Source organism: Nesoenas mayeri, assembly GCF_963082525.1.
Source record: "Nesoenas mayeri genome assembly, chromosome: 11".
In the NCBI taxonomy this organism is placed as follows: Eukaryota; Metazoa; Chordata; class Aves; order Columbiformes; family Columbidae; genus Nesoenas; species Nesoenas mayeri.
This window is the reverse complement of record NC_137563.1, coordinates 20,911,658-20,924,082: the sequence shown is the minus strand read 5'-3', so window position 1 is coordinate 20,924,082 and position 12,425 is coordinate 20,911,658. Positions and strand designations below refer to the sequence as shown.

General features: G+C 54.2%; 1 protein-coding gene across 1 annotated transcript; it reads left to right on the top strand.

Moving 5' to 3' along the window:
* Positions 1-220: 220 nt before the first annotated feature.
* Positions 221-11,393, top strand: OAZ2 (ornithine decarboxylase antizyme 2). The gene is given in 6 exon segments (XM_080351156.1): positions 221-353; positions 3,088-3,163; positions 3,165-3,245; positions 6,937-7,112; positions 8,976-9,061; positions 10,660-11,393. Coding segments are annotated over 6 exon segments (573 nt in total). The 5' UTR covers positions 221-333; the 3' UTR covers positions 10,794-11,393.
* The last annotated feature ends 1,032 nt before the right edge of the window (positions 11,394-12,425 follow it).

Here is a 12,425-nt window from a genome sequence, read left to right as displayed (position 1 = left end):
CGCTCCCCGCTCTGGGTGCCGGAGCCCCGGGTGGGTGAGCGGGACCCGACGGCACCCGAACGGCCACCGTGGTGACGTCACTGGCGGGGGGGGCGAAGCGCAACGCGCCTGCGCGGTGGGTGGGCGTGGCGGGGCCTTTGTTTGGGGCGGCGGTTTCCCAGGGTGCCCCGCGCGGGGGGCGGGGCCCGGGCGGCGCGCGGCGCAGGGGGCGGGGCGGGCCGGGCCCGCGGGGTCAGTCGGAGCGCGGCGGCCGCAGGGAGCGGAGCGGAGCGGCGGACACGCGTAGGGACGGACACACGGACACGGCCTGGCCGCGGCGAGACTGAGCGCAGGATGATAAACACCCAGGACAGGTGCGGGGCGGCGCCGCCGCGTTCGCCCGTCGCGGCCTGAGCGCCCCGCGGAGCGGAGCGGCCGCCGGGCCCGGGCTGGGGCGGGGGCCGGCCGGGGCAGCGGGGGATATTCGCCGCTCTCTTAAAATCCGCTCTCTGTTAAAATCTGCTCTGCCCCCCGGGGTGTCGGGGCTGGGGGTGCATCACCTCCGCGATGTCTGAGCAGCCTTGTGCTAATGAGCCTTTTCCTAATGAGGGTTTAGCGCCCGGAGGGTCCGTGTCTCCCCCGCAGCCCCAGGGAGCGCTGATCTTTTTGCGTTTATCGTGAACTTACACCATTTGTGGGGTTTTTTCTCAGCTGACCGAATTATCTCGTGTGTCTCTTCCTTGTTTAGAGCCCGAAAAGTGTCATTTCCTGAGCCTCTAGATAAGCGCCTGGACCATCTGTATAAACCATCCTTGTTTCTTGGCTGTAGGTGTGTGAGCCATGCTGTTATTTACAAGTTGCTTTTTAAACCAGGTTCCTTAATATATGACATGCAGTGGCTGGCAGCATGATATGATTACAGGCGAAGCGCAACAGCATCTCAAAAACCTGTTTTGAAGGGGGTGAAAAAGAAAACAAGCAAAAAAACTTCATTTCTGTAACGTCAAGGGAGCTGCAAGGATCGTTTCATCTGGTCGAAACCCCAAAAAGCGCGGGTTTTAGCCCCGAAATGCATTGTTGTGGGGCAGGGCTGGCTGCAGGTGCTTGTCCTTTGCGCTGCCCAGGGACGGGACACGGGCTCGAGATGGCTGGAAGCTTAGGGAGTTAAAATTATACCCGCCGGCTGAAAACAAACACGCGCTTCCAGCTCCTGTTTCAGGCGGGGATCCGTCCAGAGCCTTTGCTCGGGAGTTTCTTTGGTGAAAGGCCCTTGGTGATCTAAGTGCACCACAATCTCAACCAAACTGCTGGAAAGCAGCTTCTCCAAAGGGCAGAAAGGAGCACAATCTGAATTTTTAAGCTATGAAGAGGCCTCAGGGAGCGAAGTCGCTGGTGTGTGGATGCACCAAGCGCTCAGACTTTGGGCGCTCGCACCGACTTCTTCCCGAGGTGCTAATGTGCATCTGGAGGAGGAAAAACCCCATTTAATTTGTGGTCCTGCTCTGGGACCCCCCCTCCAAGTTTTGGGGCTGGCGCGCAAGTCTTGGCTAAGCCGGGCTTAGCAGCTGGAGGGGTTTTGTGTTTTGACTTCTGCATGTGCCAGAGGAAGCAAAACTGGGAAGTGTCTTGAACTGCTTTGCATGTAAACTACAGCCTGTCTCTTTTTTTGTGTGTGTTTTTTCCCACAACTACAGTTCATTATCCAGCTTCTCGATGCCTTGGCGGGGAGTTGGAGCGAGCTATCAATAGTACATTGTTGACTGGGGGGGGTGAGCGAGGAGGGAAGGGAATAACAAAGCTGCCAACAGCTTTCTGGGGGTGGGGAAGTGCAGAGCAAAGTGCTTTGTCATGGCTCTGCACATCCACTACTCCGGAATACACACTGCTCCATTGATACCCTGCGAGCGGAGGCACCGAATCCACGCTCAGCGCCATTCCTGGGGTCTTTCAGTGCCTTCTCTCCAAGCAGGGGCTGCTCTAGGCCACGGCAACGCTGCTGAAAAGCTCGGAGGAGGAGGAAATATATGGAGGAAGACTATTTTGTGTTTCCCGAGTATTTTGGTGCGAGGTGGCGAGCTGAGATCTTAGCAAATTCCGCCCGCGGCGCAACTGTGAGGTGTTTTTTTGGCGTTCGGAAATGGCAGATTCCGGCGGTTCGCTTGCAGTCTGGTGGACGTTTCAGGTGGTTCCTCAAGCGTGGTTTGGTCCTCGGTCTTGGATATTTCAATCTGTCCCCTTTGCGGAGAGGGATTAGAGCGGAAAAGTCTTGGGAAACAGCTCCAGTGAGGAATTTTAGGACAGACAGTAAGTTGTCAATGCATCTCCAGCATCTGTCCCTTGTAGCCTTATTTCTCACTCCGTGTGCTTATCGAAACCGCTTTATTTTGGTGGTGTTTCCATAGCTTTGCGCTGGCGCGGTTCGTAATGGGAGCACTGGGGAGCAACTGGTTTCTGGGCGTTGCTTTTGCAGGCTTTGTCGGAGGAATATCGCTGTGGTGCCTCGCAAAGAGCTTCTGTGGCACCGTTAAAGGAAGCGACGCTCCACGAGTGAAATCATTGGCTTTCGTTAAGTTTCTAAAGCAGATATTAAAGTGTGTATTCAAAGCGATGCTGAAAGACCTTGCGTAGGGCATCCAAACTGCAAGGGAAACTTAATTTCTTGCTCTTAGAAGTAGATCCGTGGGGCGCGCTTGTAATTTTTAGGGTTGGAGTGAAGGATGCGTGTGTGACGTTGCATATGAAAATGTCAACTCGGGCGTTGTAGAGCGCGTTGCAAAAATACCTGAAGAACTGGCCCTTTTTGCTCCTCCTCGTTTTGGAGGTGTGAGAGCGAAGCCTCCTCCTGCGCGGCCCCGTTGATGAGCTGGTGGATATTTGTCTGCAGGAGGTTTGTGCTGCTCTGGCCGCGCGTCGCCCCGTTAGCACCAGGTTGCTCGGTGCTCACGTCCCCAACCCAACGCTGCTGATACACTGCGGGCAGCAACTTTTCTTTGTGGATATCAGGGCTCCGATGCGCAGGGATACGAGCGGTGAGGAGCTGTTGCGTCCTAAATGTGATTCCTACTGATGTAACCTTGTTTTTCTCTCTCTTTTTTTTTTATCTTGCAGTAGTATTTTACCTTTGAGTAACTGTCCCCAGCTGCAGTGCTGCAGGCACATCGTTCCAGGGCCTCTGTGGTGCTCCTGATGCCCCTCACCCACTGTCGAAGATCCCCGGTGGGCGAGGGGGTGGCAGGGATCCTTCTCTTTCAGCTCTGATCTACAAGGTAAGAAAGATCTCGTGCCTAAATACCGACCTGTACCCGCGTCGCAGCTGCGTTTGGTTCATTCTGCGCTCCGATGGGAATAAACGCAAACAACTCCAGGGTGATAAGTGGGAGAACGCTTAATTTTTCAGCAACAGCTAATTTTTGGTTCTCCTGCTTAAGTATCACCTATTTATTAAGAAATCAAAGAACTTTTTCTTAAAGGCGTGCAGCAAATAATTCACTAGCCCTGTGTCCCGGAGGCCTGTTTCAGCTGTTGTAGGCGGATTATCGAAACATGAAAGGGCAGAGAATGGTTGATAAGCTCCTTCCTGTGCCCCGGTCCGGAAAAACACAACTGTCGGGGCCCGAACCGCCGCACGGAGGAACTTGTGGCTTCACCGAAGTGCGAACGGGGCCGTTTCTGGAACGCGGGCACCGGCAGCGCGGATCGGGAGGGTTTGTACCTGCGGGCGCTTGCTCAGGAGCACGTGGAGCTGCGCAGCTCTTGGCTTTTCTGGCCTCTTCACTCTCCAAGGCCTTTCCTTCCGCACGAAGAGACTTGGCTGGTGCTTGCTGAGGGGTAACAGGCGCTTCTCTTGTGTGACAAGGGGAAAACATCTGCCCGTCTCCCTTTTGGGACACGGAGCTGCTCTCCCATGCGCTATGGGATCAGGCAGCATGAAGTTCTGCGCAGCTCGCAGGTTTGGCTGCTCGCACAGGGGTGTTGTCATAGGCGTCAGGCTTGATTTTTAATTACCCCGTGGGAGGCACACGGCGATGAAAAGATACAGGGACTTTTGGGCCACAGCAACCAAAGTCGTCTCTTGAAATCCGTGAGAGAGCCTCATGGCTGCTTCCAGAGGCCTTTAATGCAGCCTTGGTGAGTTTTTAGCACGTGCCTCACCCGCTTGTGAATAAACCTCACCCTCTGTCACCTCTTAATAATAACGTAATGTCAGCTTAATGCCATCGAGTTGAATTGTCACAGGTGGTACAAAATCCAGAGAGGTAGGAAAATTGCACAATGGGCTTCCTGATGGATAACAAAGGTATATAAATGGCTTCAAGAGGAGCTGAGCGCAACGAATCAATTCCCTCAGGGAAGGGCTAAGAAATAAAAGACCCTGCACCTTGAACTGCTGCTTTGCTGTGCCTTGGACCAGGCGAGGGCCAAAGCCAGAAAATGGGCTCAATGTAGGAGGAAAATCACAGTTTGGAGGTTTTGAAGGGTCCCGAATTCACACAGAAGATTTTGGCGGCGGTGTGTGGGCAGGGGGGACGTGACCTGAGAGCTGCACCCAGAACACGGCTGTGATTCCTTCTGGGTCAGAACACCAGCCCCTTCTGTGGTGGCGCATCCCAGAGCAGACGGCTGCGAGTGCTTCAAAATCCAACCTCAGGCGGCGGTTCCTGGGACTCTGCGCCTCTCAAATCCCGCTGGAGTTGGACTGGACCAAGTTTTCAGCCAGCGAGCGCCGCCGTGACCTGGAAAGGCACCTGGACCAAAAGCTTTGGTACTTTTTCCAGCTGTATCAGCTGCTGTGGTTCAAGGGGTGACCTCTCCCTGTGCAACCGCGCTATGGATTCAGCAGCTCCCTGTGGTCTTTGCGTTACGAGCAAAGGCGTTTCACCGGAGCTGGGGAGGCAGCGGCGATCGGCGATGGTGTGAATGGACGTGCCCTGGCTGGCGAGCTTGGCAGGATCCCGCAGGTGCAGCACATGCCAGCGCGGGTTCCTCGAGTCGCTTGGCTGTGCTGGATCATAACATCCTCTGTTCGGACGCTGCCAAGGGGCTGCCCCGTCCTTCTCGGCACATCGGAGCTTGGAAAATGGAACTGTAACCAAGTGGAAGCTGCTACTTGTGGCTCCACTTCCCCCAGGCTGGAGAGCTGGTGGTTTCGGCAGCTGTGTATCTGGTGGGTTTATTTTCTTCCCCGCAGGGATTTTGCAGGGGTTGAACTAAACCCCAACGTTTGTGGCGTAAACAGGATTTTGCTTTCAGCGGCTTCCCGAGGATTCTGAGCTGCTGCTTCACAGGAACAACTTCTCAGCCCAGCATCTTGCTGGCTGCAGGTCTAGAAATCAAATGGAAACGTCATTCCCACCGAACCGGGCGAACCGGTTCTCTTAATCCCTGCAGTTTCACTCCGCTGTTGCATTCGGGGGCGTTCAAGTGGCAAAGCCTCGGCTGGTTTGGAGCGCCGGGTGACGCTCATGGGGACACGAGCCCGATGGCTCCCAAAGCTTCTCCCTCCTGCCACGGGCTCCCCGTCCCGTGTGTCACCCCCAGCTGCTTTTCTCAACTTCCTCTCTCTGTTTTTGTTATCACAAAGTATATGTGAGCTGTTGTGGGGAGGAGGATCTTTGCTGAAGCAAAGACACGTTCTGCACAGCAACAGCTGTCAGAGAAACTGGAGGATGTGCGATAATCCCCTTCTTGCTGGTTTTTGGGGTTTTTTTTTTTGCTGTTTTCTGCAGCACGGAGCTCTTGCTGAGCTCAGATCTAACTCTTGCTGCTGGCTTTAGCAGCAGCAAGCCTGACTTAACTTGAGCCTGTGGCTGCCTTCATACACTTGGCTTAAAACAGGAGTAAAACCCGACAGCGGCGCGACCACAAAAACTTCTTTCAACCTCAATGAATAAACTTATTTCCTACAGGATATTTATTCTGATGAAGTGTAAACTTGTTTTTCGGCTCAGCTTTGTGGGCTTTAAACAAACGGCGGCTTCCTCTGCCAGCGTTAACATACTCGACGGTGGCTTCCGTGTCACAATAGTCAAACCACGAGGGATTTATTTTAATGTATGTGGGTACAGGAGTTAAAGCACCAGCACACAGCCTTGAGGAGCCTCGGAAGGTTCTCGGAGATATGTTTTCTGAACCAGCAATGCTTTTAATAGCTGAAGAAGAAAAGATCTGCTTGAAAATGTTGAGACCCTCAGCATCATTGAGTCCAACCATAACCCAACTCGAGCACTAACCCACGTCCCTATGAACCTCATCTAAACACCTTTTAAACCCCTCCAGGGATGGTGACGCCACCACTTCCATTTTCATCCCTTAAACCTGTTGGCTGTAAAATCTGGGACAGCAATTTGTGGGCATTAAAACAAAAAGACCGTGTTGGGAGTTGGGGATATAACAGAATTGGTGGCAGCAGATGCTCCAGTAGTTCATGCGGCTGGGACCTGTGGTGAATGAAGACTCAATACACAGATATTTCATATAACGTAAATTTGCAAGGCTGCATCACTTTGAACAGGAAAACATGAGCAGACAGTCACTCCGAGGTCTGAGTGCTCATTGCAGTGTGTGTCCCCGAGAGGGAAAAGTATCATGTTTGGAGTAATTTGCCATTTGCATCCCTCTAGTTACACTCCCCTGGCTGTTTATAATGCAGGGCTTTACTCTTTTTGTTCCTGATTAGAACGGAACAAAGTACTCCCGGTGGTTCAGAATGATAGCTCTGAACCTCTCATGCTTGTGTAGAGCTCTGCGGCTCGGACGTGAGCTACGGCGAGTCCCCCACTGTCTGCTCTAGTCTGTAATTCTGGACTTACAGGGCTGGTCCTTACTCAGGAGTGAAACACCATCTCTTTGCATGCTCATTTAAGCACGGTTGCTTACCATTTTTAATCTACAGTCTCACAGATAGTTTCCTTTACCCCTTAACCTTATTTCACGCGCTCTCCTCCCTCCCTGGCGCAGGACGAGAAGATCACTGTTAACCAAGATGTCCCGGTGCACGAGGGGAAGCCTCATCTTGTCCACTTCCAGTACAAGGTCACGGAAGTGAAAACCTCCTCCTGGGATGCTGTGCTCTCGAATCAGAGCCTCTTCGTGGAAATCCCGGATGGATTATTAGCCGATGGAAGCAAAGAAGGGTAAGTTGGGCATCCCATGGGCTCTGGTCCTGCTCTGCGTATCCCTTCTCCCTTCCTTCTCTCTCTCCCTTCCTTCTCTCTCTCCCTTCCTTCTCTCTCTCCCTTCCTTCTCTCTCTCCCTTCCTTCTCTCCCTTGTGTCCTGTGTCCTCCTGTCAATCCTCCTTATATATATTTTCTTTCCCCTCAGTGATCATTTCATATGGGTTCCTGTTTTTTTCAGTCCCTGTGCTAATGAAAAATAACCAACAGCTTTGCCTGCTTCAGCATGGAAAAAATCTACAAGCCTTTCTCCATTTTTTGGCCCCTTGGCGAGCTTCTTTTGGCAGCTGTTTTCCTCTGTTTTTAAGGGAAAAACCTAAACCTCCATGCTAGTGATGCGCTCCCCATCAGCAGGTGGTTCCGCGCAGGCGCTGGGCTGTGCCAGAGCCCCTGGTTTCAATCTGCTGGCAGAAGCGGGCGGTGTTTTGTCCAGACAGCTCCGCTCTGCGCAGGTTGTGTAAACGCAGCTTCCAGAGCAGCTCCCGCTGCCAAGCGCTCCCAGCTTCACCGCGTCACCTCCCAGTAGGCTTCATCCATCAATTACACAAGCTAATTAAGGAAGAAACCCTCATTAGGTACCGTCAGGAAGTGCCGGTATTCTCGTGTCTCACGTTTGACTCCAAGGCCAGGTAAAGGTTTGTGTAATTTCTGCAGTCGGCCCGTAAATCCTTCAGCTGTCGCAATTCCTGCTCTCCTGGCAGTGGAACCTTCTGGGAGGGGATTTACCCGCCTGTGTCACCGCAACTTAAAGGGCAGCTCCCCAAGATTATTTTCAGCTGGGCAAAACAGCCTTGGAGAGGCTGTAATTAAAATAATTCATTACCGCATTAACAAAACCCTTGCAAACTTAATCTCCCTCCCTTTTCTCCTGTCTCTTCTCTTTTCTTCTCATCCCTGTCTCTTTCTCTCCCCCATCCTGTCCCTTCTCCCTCCTGTGTCCCTTCTCCCTCCTGTGTCCCTTCTCCCTCCTGTGTCCCTTCTCCCTCCTGTGTCCCTTCTCCCCCCTCTCTCCCTTCTCCCTCCTGTGTCCCTTCTCCCCCCTCTCTCCCTTCTCCCTCCCCTCTCCCTTCTCCCTCCCCTCTCCCTTCTCCCTCCCCTCTCTCCCTTCTCCCTCCCCTCTCTCTTCTCCCTCCCCTCTCTCTTCTCCCTCCCCTCTCTCTTCTCCCTCCCCTCTCTCTTCTCCCTCCCCTCTCCCTCCCCTCTCCCTTCTCCCTCCCCTCTCCCTTCTCCCTCCCCTCTCCCTTCTCCCTCCCCTCTCTCTTCTCCCTCCCCTCTCTCTTCTCCCTCCCCTCTCTCTTCTCCCTCCCCTCTCTCTTCTCCCTCCCCTCTCTCTTCTCCCTCTCTTCTCCCTCCCCTCTCTCTTCTCCCTCCCCTCTCTCTTCTCCCTCCCCTCTCTCTTCTCCCTCCCCTCTCTCTTCTCCCTCCCCTCTCTCTTCTCCCTCCCTTCTCCCTCCCCTCTCTCTTCTCCCTCCCCTCTCCCTTCTCCCTCCTCTCTCCCTCCCTTTGCTTTTCCCCCATACAGCACACAGGTGCAGATCCCCCACGTACCCGGCCATGGAGGAGCTGCGGTGTTCAGCCTCCATAGGAGGCCGGGCGGCGTGCCGGGCGCGGGGCCGGTGACCCGCGGGTGCGTGCCGGCTGCGGCTCGCAGGGCCGGACAGTGCGACAGGAAGCCCATTGTTCCAGCACATTGTTCGCTGGAAGGGGCTGTAAACAAGGGATCTTTCTGCCCAAAAACATCGGAACAGTTGATAACGCTCTGAGGCTTCCTCAGGCCAGGACTTCCTATCGCTGATGGTCCTTTGTTGTCTCCTCCTTGGCAGGTTATCAGCGCTGCTGGAGTTTGCTGAAGAGAAAATGAAAGTCAACTACGTCTTTATTTGCTTCAGAAAAAGCAGAGAAGACAGAGGTGAGAACTCGCCCCCGCCGTCAGGTTTGCTCCCTCCGTCCAAACCGGCGCTGCTGAACCTGTACTAAAGTCTGGTAATCCCCAGGCCAGGCTTAATAGACGCCGTTTACTGCAGCGTTTTCATGGTGTTCTTGCAAAGTAGAAATAGTTTCTTATGGAGAAAATAAGCCCTTTCTTGAGACTGAGAGAGAGGGAGCAGTTGTGGTTTCTGCAGCAGGTAGGCTTTGCTGTTACTCCTGTGGAAAGATGCTCCTGAGCAACGTGGAGCATTTTATTGTCCAGAAATTGGTGACTGTTTCACCGTTGGTGAGGAGTGATGATGTGAATTTGATACCAGGCTTCTGTCATGTGGAAGGAGAAGCCAGGGAGAGGTTATTACACTGGAAACGAACTCTTGTAGCTTGTTGCCCTCATGTTCAGCTGCTATTTAAAGATCTCCTGGCACTTCTGCCCTTCCTAGACCTCCAAGTAATCCTGACCCTGGCTCTAGATGCTTCGGCTTAAGGGGCTGCATTAGGATCTAAAGATAGATGTGTTGGAGGAGTGATTACAGCACGGAAGTTGGAGGCGATTTGTGCTGGTGTTCCGAGCTATGGATGGATTTAAATCCTCGGAGACGCAGGCGAGTAACCGAGTGATTGCCATGGCAGGAGCCATTCAAACCTGAACTGGCAAGCTGCAGCGTCTCCTCTGAAACAAAGCGCGTTAGCAGAGCCGCGATGTCACTCCCTGGTGTGACGCCAGGAATAATTTGCAGATTAAGTTCTTGCCATGGTGTCACCACGATGCACAGGTGACCCCGCAGCGGCTGCTCACAGGAGGCAGTTTGTTTTTAACAACAGGCACTTGGACCGGGCTTATGAGTTCTGGAGAGCTCCAGATCCTGGGTCCTTGTCTGTGCAGATGGAAATTGAGCGCTGGCTTGAAAACCATGCAGGCGCTTCCCCGTGTGCCTGGACACTGATGGATGCTGCGGAGATGAGATGCGGCACCAGGGTCACCTCCCGGACCACAGGGAAGTGATGGCTTTGTTACAAGCGAGGACGTGTCTTGTCGCCTGTGTAACCTTGTGTGACCGAAACAAGGTGCGCGGGCGCTGCTGGAGCCGCCCCGCTCGGATTGCCCGCGTAACCCGCGGCAGCTTTCCCAGGGGAGCTTCCGCCCAGCGCCGGCTCCTCACACACACACACAAAACTTCTGCCTAGAGCTGAGTGAGGAGATTCCCGTGTGCTGCTGTCTGACGCGCTCAGGGGTGCTGAGCAGCCGCCCTGTAAGTACAGAATAAAAGCTGGAAGCGTGGGCGTGCAGGCTGGTAACCAGGCACCGCCGCTTCCGAGGGGCCGGGACAACCGTTGCGGGATAAACGGGGCGAAACCTGCTCCACTGCACAACCCAAATCCCCCTGGCGCTTAGGGCAGCTGTGCTGAACGCAGGCAGAGACGGAACCACCTATCTGAGAGCGCTGTCGGCTTAAAAATGTGTTCTTCTGAGCAAGCAGCTCACAGAGGGTGCTCGGTGCCCTCGGATACTCGCGGCTTCTCGGGCGCCGCAGGTGGGGAGGACTATTTGGCGGTAACCGGTTTCCTTCTCTTTGGTAGCTCCGCTCCTGAAGACGTTCAGCTTCTTGGGCTTTGAGATCGTGCGGCCCGGTCACCCCTCGGTCCCGTCGCGGCCAGACGTGATGTTCATGGTGTACCCCCTGGAGCAGAACTCTTCCTCCGATGAAGAATAACCGCAGCGGGGACCCCAAAATGCTGTTGAGGGGAGAGGGGGCGACACCTCCTTCCTCAAGGAAAGGGAAAACAAGCTTCTGTTGGACTGAAACTGCATTTCTCATTGTTAGGTTGGCCTGTGTATCCTCCGAGTTGACTATCTCATTGAAACGTGTTGCCTAGAGAACTATATATCCACATGTAATCACCAAATAGTAAAGGGAGGTGTTGAAGGGGCGCAGGAGCTGTCGGGGTGCGATTCGGGGAGCCCAGCGCCGGTGCAGCGGTGGCTCCTCCAGACCGGCTGGTCCTTTCCCGTGTGCGCTCATCTGACCCACTACTTTGGTTTTCATGTTATTTTTCACTCAGACTCTTAAATAGACGGCGTGTTTGGGTGTTAGGAGGGAGGAGACGTGCTCGAGTTTAACCTTTAACACTACATTAAAACCCCGCACGTCTCCACTTCGGGGCGACCGATGCTGTTTAAGCTGGTCTTTTTTTTTTTTGTCCTTTTGAAACTTCTTGCTCTTCCAGCTTTTGTTTTAAGCAGTCTTAACTCCGTTCGATGTTACCGCCGCACTATCACAGCGTTCGTTCAATAAAAGGGGCATTCGGATGAACTTCGCTCAGCTGCGGCTGCTTTTCTGAGAGGAGCGGAGCGGAGCCTCCGGTGCTGCCGCGGGCTCAGAGCAGCAATTCCTCCGCTCGGGGGGACGTTTCCTCACCATGTGATGGTCCCAAAGAACCAAAAACCCGACGGGCAGGTCTGGAGTGGGGCTGGAGCCGCCACCTCTCCTTCCTCCTCCTCTTCCCAAAGGGATGATCTCAAACCTTGAGACACAGAGTTGTATCCAAACCAAAGGGGGTTGCGTGCAGGGGCAGGTGTGGATGGTGGTGCTCCCAGTCCCGGGGGATGCTCTCCCAGTCCTGGGGGATGCTCTCCCAGTTCGGTGAGGTGCTCTCCCAGTTCTGGGGGATGCTCTCCTAGTCCTGGGGGATGTTCTCCCCGTTCAGTGAGGTGCTCTCCCAGTTCAGTGAGATGTTCTCCCAGTTCAGTGAGCTGCTCTCCCAGTCCCGTGAGCTGCTCTCCCAGTCCGGGGCTGTCTCGCTGTGCTGGCCGCAGCTCGTGTTGTGTGACACTGGAGGTTGTGCTCTTGTCCCTGGGCTGCAGGCGGGTGTCTCTGGAAGCTGCTCGCGAGGCCTTGTCCCCGTGCACGTTGCTGTGCTCTCGCCCTTGGAGGATTGTTTTAAGTAGCCGAAGCCGAGCCGTTCCACAACCATCACCCTCAGCGCTTTCTGTTTGGGGGAGAGAGGTGGGGCTGGGATATGAGTCGGTGTGAATAAATCATCTTAAAGTTTGTGCCTTTCCCTCCTTCCCCTCCAATGAAACCAAAGGGCTGGGGGCTCTGCTCCTCCTTGAATAGTCTGGTTCGAAGTGGGAGCCTCGGAATGCATTTACTGCCATTTGCTGCGCCCCGTGACAGGTATGACCCTCCCGTCCCCTCCACACGCAGCGCAGAGGAGACCTCGCACCATTCTCTGCTTAAACCAACCCTCATTTCTAGTTCTGGCTTTAGAAAAGCCAAGTTTTATCCCTTCTTGGAGCAGAGCTGCCTCAACCCCTTCCCTGGGCTGGGACGTTCCCTTCGCTG